Raw genomic sequence first — 13,048 nt, forward strand, 5'->3', positions numbered from 1 at the left:
CTAGTAGAGGAAAAATCTAAAAGGAAAATGTTCCCTTTTAAATACTGCTCAGGTTTAGTTTTCCCTACCAACTTTCCACCTTGAATGAAAACGTGCCATGTGTGGAGAAGCGGAGATCTGGTCTTAGGCACTCATCAATGCAGGGAAATGTATGTTGCCTTCTGTGACTCTAACAAGGCAGGTAGTACTAACCCTTTGTCTCTAATGCACTTTATATTGCTAATTCTGGTGTTTTCTGATTTGGATAAACATTTGTAAGCATTTTTACTTTCTTTGCAGCCTGTTAGCATGGTTTTACCAGAGACACTTCTAGCAGCTTCTTTGAGGATCCAAGTCTATCTCTAGGATTCTACATGAAGTTACTCCTTGCTTCTTCATCTAAGTGAAATTAAAGTGAGGCTTTCCCAACTAGCCACCTCCTCAGCAGACAGGGCACAGACACATGTTAGCAAGCACTATTCATTCTGAGTGGGCTAATTGCCCTTGGGAAATGGGCTAAAAACTAGCACAAGGTCATCATTCTTCTCTTAGAGAATCCATGCTTGCAGTTATCACACACAGCTGGCGTGGATTCTGTCATTCTGTCTGAACAGGCAAAGGGGCAGCTGCCTGAGCCTTGATAGCCCTGCATGCCAGAGGTTTGTAGGTTGGGTTTCCAAATTCAGTGTTTGTGGCTCTCAGCTTTGAGAACTAAAGCTATGGTTCCAAGCCCACAAAGTTGGTACACAAAGCAGAGTACTTTCACTGGTGCTTGAGTATTAACACTAATTAGAGTTCTACCTCCCGAGCTCTTGTCTTTAGGTCCCCACAGCCTCTCATCTACGTAGCCCCGCCTCTTACTGACTCTTCTGTTACACTCTTGGACCCTTGTCCTGCCTTTACAGTTACAGCTCAGAACTTCAGGCACTGAAGCCTTTAGTTCGCAGTGGCTCTCAGCCCCCTCTGGGCTTTACACCTCCAGCCTTGGATATCACAAGTCTTACTGCTTTTTTAGAGCCTCAGAAGCTCCTGGTGTTGCAGCTCTGAGCTTTGAGTATCAGGATTCTAAAGGCTCCTGATGACCCTGGCCACATTTGTCGTCACTGCTGATACTGGAGCTTGAAGCCCTAGGTTTTCTTTTAGTTTGGTTTTTGTTTGTGTTTGAAAATAGTATCCCTAATTCCAGGCTGCTCTTGAACTAGTTAAGTAGTTATGGATGACTTTGAATTTCTTGATCCTCATGCCTCTATGTCCCAAATTCTTGGATTATGGGTATACAGTACCACTGACCTTAAATTTTCAGGCAGCCTTTGTAGAAACCAGCCTGGCTTCACACTTCCTGTGTAACTTGAGGAGAACTTATGGTCCTCCTGTCCCTTAAATGTTGGGATTACAGATATGAATTGAGCTTTTTATGTAACCCACTAAGCTTGTTTCACCTCTGAGGAGGGCCACAAAATAAACATGGCATTCTGGAAACTGCTTTACTAGAGCCTAAAGTTGCAACACAAGAATGTGGGTTGGGTCTGAGAGAAGCCTCTCAGACTAATGTAAAAAGAGTGGCACACTCCTGCATTCCTGTATTCACTTAGGAGGTGAAGGCATAAGAATGAGGAGTTCAAGTTTATCCTTAGCTACATAGCAAGTCTGGAACCAGCCTGGGCTACATGAAACTATCTAAGAAATAGGAAGATAAACAACGCACTGTAATATGCAAACAAACAAACTGGAAAACAGCTTGATTTACATGTAGAAAAGGAGTTTGCTGTGCTTGGTCTCAGGCTGTAATTCCACTAATAGCAGTTTCTATTCTACCAATGAAAGGTGTTGTATAAGCACAGCCCAGAGGTTTTTGCTGAGTTACCGGAGGAGATACTCCTCCTCCTGACCTAATTGAAGACTGCTATTACAAGATCTTGTAATAGCAGCCCTCCAGAGAAGCTGTAGGCAAGCTCATCTGGTGGCCATCAAGGTTTGTCAAAACTCAAGTGAAGGGCTCCACACAGAAGCAAGGCAGCAAGGCCTCGGGAAGCAGAAGTATGTGGTGTCAGCAGCATCTTGGTTGTGATGTTCTCTGCAGCTGGGACATAGCTTTCACAGTCTTTCATGAATTGTTCAGGGGGAGCTGGTGTGCTCTGGTGACAGCTGCCAGAGGAGGAAATGTTCGGTTTTTGTTTATAGGCAGTCGGGTATAAGGGGAAGATCAGACAGTTGTCAACCACAGGTTCGAAATTGGGCCACCCAGCAACTCGCTTACCTTAAAACATAAGAGGGTGCTTTAACAAAGGCCCACTGTTTACTTTTTTCTGTTTTGTTTTTTTTCTGTTTACATTGTTAACACTATTTGGCAATATTTAACTCATAGGCGGAAAACATTAAGAAGAACCAGATTCCAGGGCCATCTGGGGAGAAAGAGCTTCAGTTGAAAGACTGTATCCATTAGATTAGCCTGTGTTGTAAGGCATTTCCTTGGTTAATAATTGATGCAGGAGAACTATTTGTGGGTGATACTATGCCTGGCCAGATGGTCTTGAACTGGAGAAAGAGAGAGAGAGAGAGAGAGAGAGAGAGAGAGAGAGAGAGAGAGAGAGAGAAGCAAGGCATGAAGAACAAGCCAGTAAGCAACACTCCTCCATGGCGTCTGTATCAGCTCCTCCCTTGAGTTCCTCCCTTGACCTCCTTCATGGTAAACTGTAAGGTACAATATGAAATACACTTTTCTTCCTAAGTTGCTTTGAGTGATAGTGTTTATCACAGCAATAAAAACTTATTCTCCCACCAATTCCAGGAGGCTCTGCTTAGATCCCTCCTCCCCCAGAGAGACTTCCCAGAGCCTTTGCCTTGCATACATTGGTATTCCCCTTCCTGTTTTGCCACCAACTCTGTATTTGTACTTTTAATCTCAGTTTGATATAAATTGTGTGTTGGTTTCATCTTCAGTGATCACAATATTAAATGTAAAGTAAATGTTACTTGAATTTAAAAGAACCATAAAAATATATGTCTAGCTTGGAAGAGAATAGATAGTCTGAGTTTCAGCTCTGTTTGTATCTGGGCATTTTCAAATGGTCGAATTCTGATGGAATACTCAAGATAACTCAAATATGAGAAAAAGTAAGCACGTAAACATTACTTATACTCAGTTGTATAACAGCCTGTCTTAGAGCGACTATGACTGGCTGCTTGCTCTTCAGGACACTGTTCCCGAAACTGTGCCCTGACTGCTGTCCGTAGTCCTAGATGCAAGGTTCCTGTCACGTGACTTTTTGGATGCTGCTTGATGTTTTCAGTACTACCTATCTGTCTTCTGCTTCCACCACATCCTGTCATTTTCACTGATAACCTTTCCCGTTGAGCCTATGTCATAGTAGATGTAATAACCATGTAGGTGCCCATGTGTAACTGGCGCTCAGCAGTGTGTTTCACAATGAACTTGCAGTAGAGCAATATAATAATGGTGCACTGGTTAAAAACCCATCTTAAAGTTGTCCTCTAAACTAGATGCTTCATTTTGTGACTCAAACCCAGCCATTTCTGTTCTCGAGGGCTTCAAGTTTTATTTTTCAGGTTTACTCTCTTCATACTCCTACGCTGTTTCCATTCCTCCTGCAGGACATTTTTACCTAAATTTCCCAGTCCCTTGAGAAAGTTCCCTTGAAGCCTATTGTTATTCCTGACTGTAAAAAGTCTCTTAATAGTTCAATAAGCCTCACTTCATCTACTCTTAAGAACTGCAAAGATCATCAGTCTTCTCAGTTCTTTTCCTGAGCCTGTTTCTTTCATCTTTCATACAGCTAGAACATGGTTACACTGAATTTAACACTCAAATTCTTAGCACATCTGTACCTGGTTATATGTTTCAATCTTTCCAAGTCTGGTTGCAGTTTGTGCAATTATTCAGTTTGATATAAAGACCCCATTCACTCTAAAGATGCTGATTTGGACAACCATATGTTTACCTAGCCACAGACACACAGAAGAGATTCCTTGTTCTACAGCAATAATCAAGCAAGAACAGGCATATATTCAGGAAGTGTTCATTTGATTGTCTGCATTTACCAGTTTGCTTGGCCTATAATAATTTAAACAAATGCTTTCTAATTACTGTAATATGATTGTTAGACTACGTTATCACTGAGGTAAGCTGTTGAACCTTACATCTGTACTCCCAGATTCCTCTTGTGGCTGAAGTTTATGGTATAGAGAAGGACATTTTCAGACTTAAGATCAATGAAGAAACTCCACTGAAACCAAGGTATGAAGTTCCTGATGTCGTCAACAGCAAGCTTGGAACTGTCAGGTGAGCCTCCGAGCGGGGTCTGTTATGCACAGCCTTGGCGTGTTCTGTCATCCTACCTTGGATGGATTCCTTATTCACCCCCACTTAGTCTGTTCAAAGTTATACTCAGTTACTGGGTTAGTAGTCAATCATTTGGGGATAAGTTTATAAATTTTCTATATTCCCTATTCTGTTTGCTCTAACTCCCATCCCAAAACTGTTTTGTACCTCCAAATGAGGAGAGACAGAAGGTTCGGCTTGCTCTGTTTCTCACAACAGTGGTTTATTCAGCAGAGTTTGGAACTAAGTCGAAGAAAAGCTGTTTAATTTGCTCACTTGGATTAGTACCATGACTCAAGAGACCTAATACACTAACGCTCACAGTAATTTATACAGTCAGACAGACTCTCTTTTAATTAAGGATAGTCTCAGAAGCCTAACACTTAATTTTATTTAGAGCCAGAGATAAAGTAATTATCAGTGTTTAGGTTAAAAAGAAAAATCACGGGGCTGGGGATTTAGCTCAGTGGTAGAGCGCTTACCTAGGAAGCGCAAGGCCCTGGGTTCGGTCCCCAGCTCCGAAAAAAAGAACCAAAAAAAAAAAAAAAAAAAAAAAAAAAAAAGAAAAATCACTCGGGACTAAAGCATTTTCAAGTACTTGCAAGATTTCCATCCATTGTCCCCAGGCATTCAGGTAGAACACCAGCTGCATTGCCTGGTGATTTCTGATAAGGGTAAGACAGATGCTTTAATTTTCGCCATATTCCTACCATGATTTTATGTACGTTATGAGCTTATGGTCAATAGATAGTAAAGATTATATAAATATCGTGCAGTAAATATCGTTGTTAGTTCTGCTTCCATCTTGACAACTTTCTAGGGGACCTTCAGCTACAAAAGTAACTGAAACTCCGAAAGCAGCCTTTTGCCCTTCCCAGACTCCTTTGTAGCCAGAGTTCTGATATATTAATAGAGATGTATTAATGTGAGAATTAAATTAAAATGAGAACATGCTAAATCGTAACTGCTATCCCTATGAGGAGACTGTCGAGACACATCCACAGGGACGCTTACAATGACAAGCAACCATCTGCAGGCCGTGGAGATGGGTCTTATAAGAACCAGGGTTGGGGATTTAGCTCAGTGGTAGAGCAGTTGCCTAGCAAGCACAAGGCCCTGGGTTCGGTCCTCAGGTCCAGGAAAAAAAAAGAAGATAATACCTCAGATTTCCAGAACTGAGAGAAAATAAACTGCTATTTAAACAGCCCAGCCTGTGGTCATTTGTTAATGATAACCCAGCAAACCGGTACAACTAGGAATGAACCACAGCATTCTGTGCTTCTGCGTAAGTTATTCTTGGTCGTCAACTGAAATAAGAGGCTTACCAAGCAAACCAAGAGGTGGGAATATAGCACAGCGTGACTGTCACTCAGAATTCAAAATTCAGAGGTGGCCTAGCTACCATCTGAAACATTCGCTGACATAAAACAACAGTCTCAGGGTTTGAAATTCTGAACTCACAACATGGTTAGAAAACTAATTAGTCTCTATGACGCTTTCATATCTTAAATAGCTACAGAATCCCTATGGCTACAAATACAGACTCAGAGTTTGATACTGCAGGTTGCTGAATTAGATCATAAGCTGAGTTCACAGTCCCTACAGATCTGTGATTTGGGACATTAACTGCAAAAAGTTACAAATGCATGCATGTGAGAAGATTTGGATAATTCTAAATCCCCAAACTTCCAAACTCCAATGAGCCTGAGCCTTCCACTCCTGCAGAAGCCACTCTCCCCGCTACTTCTGTGAACTCACACTACACATATGTGACTGCCTGAAGAGGGCAGAAAATGGCGTCAGATCCCCTGGAGCTGGAGTTACAGGCTGATGTGAGTCCTCTGCAGTAGCAGCACTCATTCTTAACCACTGAGCCACCTCTCTGTCACCTTCTTACTCCTGATAAAGTTGTCCCTGCCTGAGCACACTGAATAGACCTCCACTGAGATAGACTTTGCAAAGGGATTTCTGTGTTCCTTATATCCTTATGTCACAGCCTTCACTGCCTCCACACCTTTTGTCAGATCCTAACTAGCCTAGACAGCCTTTACAGCCAAGCTCATGAGAGGAATGCCCTGCCTAAAGAAGTATAGGATTTTCATAGCGTCCGTGAGATGGCGCATCAGAACAGTTGCTGCCTCTAAGTCTGTGGCACATACACACCTTATACACACACACATATGACACACAAAATAAAATTTTAAGATTGAAATAAATAAAAATATTCAGATTATGTGTGCTCAAGTGTTACTAGACATTATAGACAGGAATGATGGTGGTGGTGGTTGTTGTGGTCGTGGTGGTGGTGGTGGTGATGATGATGATTGCCATTTATTTGTATGTCTAACTTGTACTGGTTGCTCCGCATGCATGATTTCACTTAATTTTTCCCCAAAACCCTATTAGCTTTTAATTTTATTATTTGTAATTTATAGCCAAAGAATTCGACCTAGAAGGGTTGAATAACTTTGTTACCTGTAGTTATGAAGTATAACAGAGCATGCTCTGTCCAAGCTCTTCCTTCACTGTCCATGATGGCTCCTTACTGCAGGCCTTACCAGTTCTCTGTCACAGGAAGATTGTTTGCCAATCAATACTCTAAATCACATAGAGTCATGTACATCTATAGCAATTGATTTTTCTCTTCCTGTTTTATGTCACACAGGCTGGTCTGCTCAGGGGACACAGGCAGCCTGACACTGACAGATAGAAAAGGAGATCTGAGATGTCATATCTCAGCAAACCCATTCAAGATTGATTTGTTGTCTAAGGACGAGGCTCTGATCAGCATCAACTCCCTGGGCAAGCTATACTTTGAGCACCTGCGGGTTCCTCACAAGCAGAGGTATTTGCATACATTACTTGACCCTTAAGACCTACCTTGACAAAGCCTGTCTGAAGTACCAGCTACCTGAACTCAGGTCTTCATGCTTGCACAGCAAATGCTTACTGGCTGAGCTTTCTCCCCTTTCCCACCAAAGACTTTAAAGGTGTTAGTACATAAACTTATGTACTAACATATTTGCTATGCTGGTTTTGCTGTCTCTCCATTTAAAAAAATAGCAGAAGAATGCGATGTTTTAAATAAGCTGTAGGTTGGAGATTTAGCTCAGTGGTAGAGCGCTTGCCCAGCAAGCACAAGGCCCAGGGTTCGGTCCCCAGCTCCGAAAAAAAGGAAAGAAAAAAAAAAAAACTCTTAAATAAGCTGTCCCCACGGTTCAGGCATTTGGGTACTTGGTCCCCAGTGGATGCTGCTGCTTGGGGAGACTTAGGAGGTGTGGCCTTGCTGGAAGAAGTGTGTGAGGCCAGGCTGTGAGAGTAAAAAGACACACCATCCCCAGCTCACTCTCTGCTCCCTTCCTGCTTGTGGCTCCAGATGTAGCCCTCCGCTCTGCTCTAGCCACCACCTCTGCCACCTGCCGCCTCACTCCACCCCTCTGGAGTCCTAAGCCCAGCCGTGACTTGCCTTGGTCATCGTGCTTTGTCACAACAACAGGAAAGTAACAGCTAGGAAAAATCTTTATAAGACAAAGACAGAGTAGATCAGGATTCGGTATTTAAATTTTCCTTCTTTTTATTACTTTTTAATTTTCCCACAATGAGCATATATATTACTTTTATGATAAATAGTAAGATTTTCCAATGCTAACATCTCAAAAATAAAAATAAGTTGCAACTTAAAAAAATCGTGTGGAAATAAATAATGCAATTCACTCTCACTTATTCTAATGATAGGAATAGCAAGTACAGACTGCTAGGGTTCAAACAGCCTATGGCGAGAGTGGGACTGCCACACTCTTAGCAGCAAGCCCCTTTACCCACTGAGCCATCTCACAGCCCCTACTTACCTCCTTCCTTTTTTTATTGAGACAGAGCCTTGAAGTTACTTTGCAGGTGACAGTGACCTTGAACTTCTGATGCCCTGCCTTAGCCCTCTAAATCCTTGAATTACAGTTATGTGTCACCATGCCTGGTCTATAGTGATGTCATATTTAATAAATTAAAGGATAGGATTTATAAAGATCTGGAAATGAAAATCTTTTTCACTACATTAAATACTGCCAGTCTTCCCATTGAGTGAAACAACATTATCTGTGTTTAAAACAGAGCTACCAAAGGAAATGGACAAAATACACCAGCTGACACCTTTCAGGTAATGAGATTTAGCCATTTACTTTACTTTGATCTTTTTTAACACTCCAGTCTGTAAACAAGTAGTGGATTCTATTCCCCTCTTCTCTAGGAGGGTGGTTGGTAAATATGCTGTTGTATATAAAGGGGCCACTTGGTCTTGTCTTTGGCTTATCTTAGCATCTTAGTCCTTGTAAGTGTGTGTGCATGCCAGATGTGGAAGCCAGAAATAAGTACCAGGTGTCTTCCCCAAGTATTCTCTAACTTACTTTTTATTACATTTCATTCACGTGTGTGTGTGTGTGTGTGTGTGTGTGTGTGTGTGTGTGTGTGTGTGCTGTATCCATATTTCTTTTGTGAGGAAGAAGGGATACAAAGTAAAAGTCAGGTAAAATGGTAAAGAGGTAGGCAGGCTGTTCTATGGAAGGACTAGCAATGTTCTTTTACTTAACAAAAATCTGTTGAAGACCATCTTCTGCCAGGCAGGCATTGCTGAAGGAATTGGTAATTCACCATTAAACAGATCTAAGTTCCCAACCCATCACAGAGTGCACCTTCTTTTAAGATATGTTTACATTTTTTAGTTAACCCTAAGGACAAAGAAGGTTTTAAACACAGAGGCACATGGTCTCACCTCTGTTTTTAAAAGGTTATTTTGTCTGAGTTATGAAAAATAGACAATCTAGAAGTCTTTTGTGTGTTTGTTTATGTGGGTATGGCATGCACATGTCAGTGCACATGTGTGACTTGGTGTACATGCATGTGTATGTGCAGGCCAGAAGTTGACCCCAGGTGTCATTTTCAGTCACTCTCTGCCTCATGTTTTGAGGCAGGCTCTTGCCTGACCTCACTGATTCAGCTGGTCTGCTAGGCAGCTTGGCTGGGGATCGCCTGTCTGCCTCCCATGTGCAGCCTGCTCTGCTACCTAACATTTACATGGATGTGGAGGATTGAGCACCAGTACTCACACGAGCAGCAAGTACTCTACCACTGAACTGTCTCCCCAGGACTCTGTAGCACAGGCTGGTCTCCAACTCACAGCAATCCTCCTGCCTCACCATCCTGAGTTCTGAGTTTATGTGTATACACCACCACACCTGACTAGAAATCCTTCTTCATTCACAGCCACATAGCTCCTCACTTCATTCACAGCCACATAGCTCCTCACAGAGTCTTGACAATAGCTATGACCTTTTGCAATGATGAAAGTATTTCTGGTGTCCCATGGACAAAGTCCTCTTTTTCTTAAGACTCATCTGTATTGGTGGATGTGAGAAAATGTTTTGTTTCTGAACAGAGAAGGTAAACACATGATTGTTTACAAGATTGTGATGACAGGTTAAGTCCACTTTAGGGAGATAGCTGATTAGATTGCTTGAGTAGCAGTTTTGAGACCCAGATCTTGTCACAAAAAGTTTATTAATGTTTCAAACCCTCTGTATAGAACAATTTTCAACTGTTTGAGAGTTTCTAAAGCCCATGCCTGGCCCCAGGTTAGCATAGTCTCTACTTGAGGCATTCAGATGTGATTTCAAAGAAGCACAGGATGGCTTTATAGAAGCTAGAAGTAGACGAATAAACTCATTTTCAAGCAAAATTTATTTTACATATAGTTTATTTCTTCTCATTCTTAGATAAAATTGAGAAAGTTGTAGCAATAGAGAGAGGCAAGACCTGAGAAATCACTGTCATCCATTTTATCTAACATCTCAAACAAGCACAAACAGACACCTGATTGAAGAGGGGAAACTCAGCAAAACCAGGGTCTGCTTGTAAACTCACCTGAGCTGGGAAGGAAGATGGCTCAGGGGCTGCCAATATGATGACCTGAGTTCAAGCCTCAGAACCCACAGGGTAGAAGGAGAGAGCTGAATCCCATGGGGTGTCCTTCGGCCTCTACATGTGAACTGTGGCATATGTGCACATGTAGCCCTCCAAATAAATAAATAAATAAAAATGTGAAAAATTAAAGCTAAGTTATTAGATTCTCAATGTTTTATCTCATATATTTACATGAAAGTTTTCCCTTTTGCTGGGTAGTAGTGGTGGTGCATGACTTTAATCCCAGCACTCAGGAGACAGAGGCAAGTGGATCCCTATGAGTTCAAGGACAGCCAATGCCACATAGAGAAATCCTGTCTCAAAAGAAAGAAAGAAAGAAAGAAAGAAAGAAAGAAAGAAAGAAAGAAAGAAAGAAAGGAGGGAGGGAGGGAGGGAGGGAGGAAGGGAGGGCAGGAAAAAGGAAGGAAGGAAGAAGGAAGGAAGGAAGGAAGGAATGAAGGAAGAGAAAAAAACATAAAGAAAAGAAAAGGAAAAAAATCCTTTTAATTCCTTTAGTTGTTCTGCATGAAAAGGCTGTTGCATTTTTTTCAAAACACTGCTTATTTTAGTCCATATAAAGATGTTCATGACAAACGATATAGCAGGTCCTCAAAAATTTAAATTTGAAATTGCAGTCTGACCCAGTAGTCCTGTTCCTGTATGTCCCCAAAAGTGAGAACATTGCAGCATCGCCCACAGTAACATAAGCAGGAAGAAACACATGATCCAACCTAACTGTGGTCTGTACATGTAATTGAATAGTATTTGGTCTTAGATACGACAGTTCCGATGTGTGCTCTAAAGAGAGTAAGAACTGAGAGAGCCTGTGGAGTAAGCCAGTCACAAAAGAGCTTAAATATGTATCATAAGCCAATCTTCAAAAATATGGACTCGTTTTCTCTGTCTTTTCTTTTTCTTTTATTTCTTTTTCTTTTTGAAGGTGTGACAGAGTTTCAGTATATAGCCCTGACTTACTACGTAGAGTAGGTTAGGCTGGCGTCCAGTTTATAGAGTTCTACCCTTCTGCCTCACAAGTACTAGAATCAGAGGCATGTAGTAGTTAGTTATGAATGTGTATGATGCATGTGTGTAGGCCATGGTGTGGAGGGGATGGTGTGAAGGTCATGGCATGCATGAGGAGGCCAGGGAACAACGTTGTGGGGGTATTTCTTGACTTCCACTTTTATGTGGGTTCCAGGGATCACACTTGAGTTGTCAAGCTTGCATCATTAAGAGGCAAGGGCCTTTACTTGCTAAGCCATCTTGCCAGTGCCTCAGTCTTCTTAACGATCCAAATAAGAAATACTGTTATGGTCACCATATTTGTTGCAGTTTATAAACTCATTTTGATCTCCTTTTTATACAAATAGGAAAATCAAGAGGACCTGGGCCTGTGGGAAGAGAAATTTGGAAAATTTGTGGATGTCAAAGTTAATGGTAAATTGACAAAATTAAGGTATAATATTAAAATAGATCATTCCAAAACAGCTAGCCATGTATGTCTAAAGATTATTTGAGGTCTGAGGATATGAATCTGTGATACAGTGCTTGGCTACTATGGAGGTGCCCTGAATTCAATCCCCAGTGGCATAGATAGATAGATAGATAGATAGATAGTCAAACAGACAGACAGACAGACAGATTCCTTGAGCTTTGGCACCTAAAACAAGTAACTTCTGTAAGGTGAACAGAAATCTCCTAGTTGGGCTCCCAGGACTTCAATAATGCACTACAACAGAGAAGTAACTATAGATAGCTTATGGAGGAATGAAAGAGATACCTGGGCCATGTACAGCTTACACTTTTAGGACAGGACCTGGGTCAGCACACTGCTTGGTGTTTTGAGTAAATCAGACAACTGACAACTGTAATCCCACACTCTATTTCCACGAGACTGTAGTCATACAGCCCAACTGTATGACTTTTTTTAGGCCTCCTCATCATTGTCACAGGTGTTGCATACCAGCCTAGGACATTTTTCACAGGCTTAGCAGTATGTGAGGGGATGGGCTCACACATCACATATCACAACCATGGGAAGTCATATATAAAGGATGTAAGGAAGGCCTTCATGCTGCTCTGACATGGCGGTTCTTGTAGAAAGCCACAGACAAGGAAAGTTACCAGGCAGAAGACAAACCTGATCTCATCCAGCCAAGATAAAAGTGCTCAGTGTTTAGGGCAAAGGGAGCTTTAGCACACAGCTCAGGCAGCATAACTAGTGACTGTGTACTTTTACACTCACATACATTTACATTCACCAATCCCCAAACATCGCAGCGTCTTACTATCAACATCAATATACAGCTTAGGTTGGTTGGGGCAAGTTCAGACTCTCTCAGCTAGTTGCTTTGTTACATTAACTGAGTCTTTTAGATCGATCTATGAGAAGCAAACTTAGCTATGGTCCTGGTCTTGGCAGGCCCTTCCTCTGTTGGTTTGGATTTCTCCCTTCATGGATTTGAACATCTCTATGGTATCCCTCAACATGCAGAGTCACACCAACTTAAAAATACTAGGTAAGTGACAGTAAGAATCCTTGTCATAGTTTGGGGTTTATTGCTGTGAAGAGACAACATGACCAAGGCAATTCTTATAAAGGACAACATTTAACTGGAGCTGGCTTATAGTTTCAGAGGTTCTGTCTGTTATCATCATGGTGGGAAGCATGGCATCATGCAGGCAGACTTGGTGCTGGAAAAACCAAGAGTTCTACATCTTGATCCAAAGGCAGCCAGGAGGAGACTGTCTTCTGCAGGCAGCCAGGAGGAAGCTCTC

The 13,048-nt window shown here is 41.8% G+C and overlaps 1 protein-coding gene across 8 annotated transcripts in view; it reads left to right on the top strand.

Annotated features, from left to right (window-relative positions):
- Positions 1-13,048, top strand: part of Ganc (glucosidase, alpha; neutral C) — a 52,608-nt gene that overhangs the window by 8,004 nt on the left and 31,556 nt on the right. For 6 of the 8 annotated variants that reach the window (XR_015681297.1, XR_015681298.1, XR_015681302.1 and 3 more), the window contains 5 exon segments: positions 4,152-4,279; positions 6,984-7,163; positions 8,426-8,471; positions 11,641-11,707; positions 12,693-12,789. Coding sequence is in view for 3 of the 8 variants with exons in the window: in NM_001145840.1 (NP_001139312.1) it covers positions 4,152-4,279; positions 6,984-7,163; positions 8,426-8,471; positions 11,641-11,707; positions 12,693-12,789 (518 nt within the window). In the remaining 5 variants the exon portion in view is untranslated. 8 annotated transcript variants of the gene reach the window in all.

The sequence above is a fragment of the Rattus norvegicus genome, chromosome 3 (genome assembly GCF_021556685.1).
Source record: "Rattus norvegicus strain SHRSP/BbbUtx chromosome 3, alternate assembly SHRSP_T2T, whole genome shotgun sequence".
In the NCBI taxonomy this organism is placed as follows: Eukaryota; Metazoa; Chordata; class Mammalia; order Rodentia; family Muridae; genus Rattus; species Rattus norvegicus.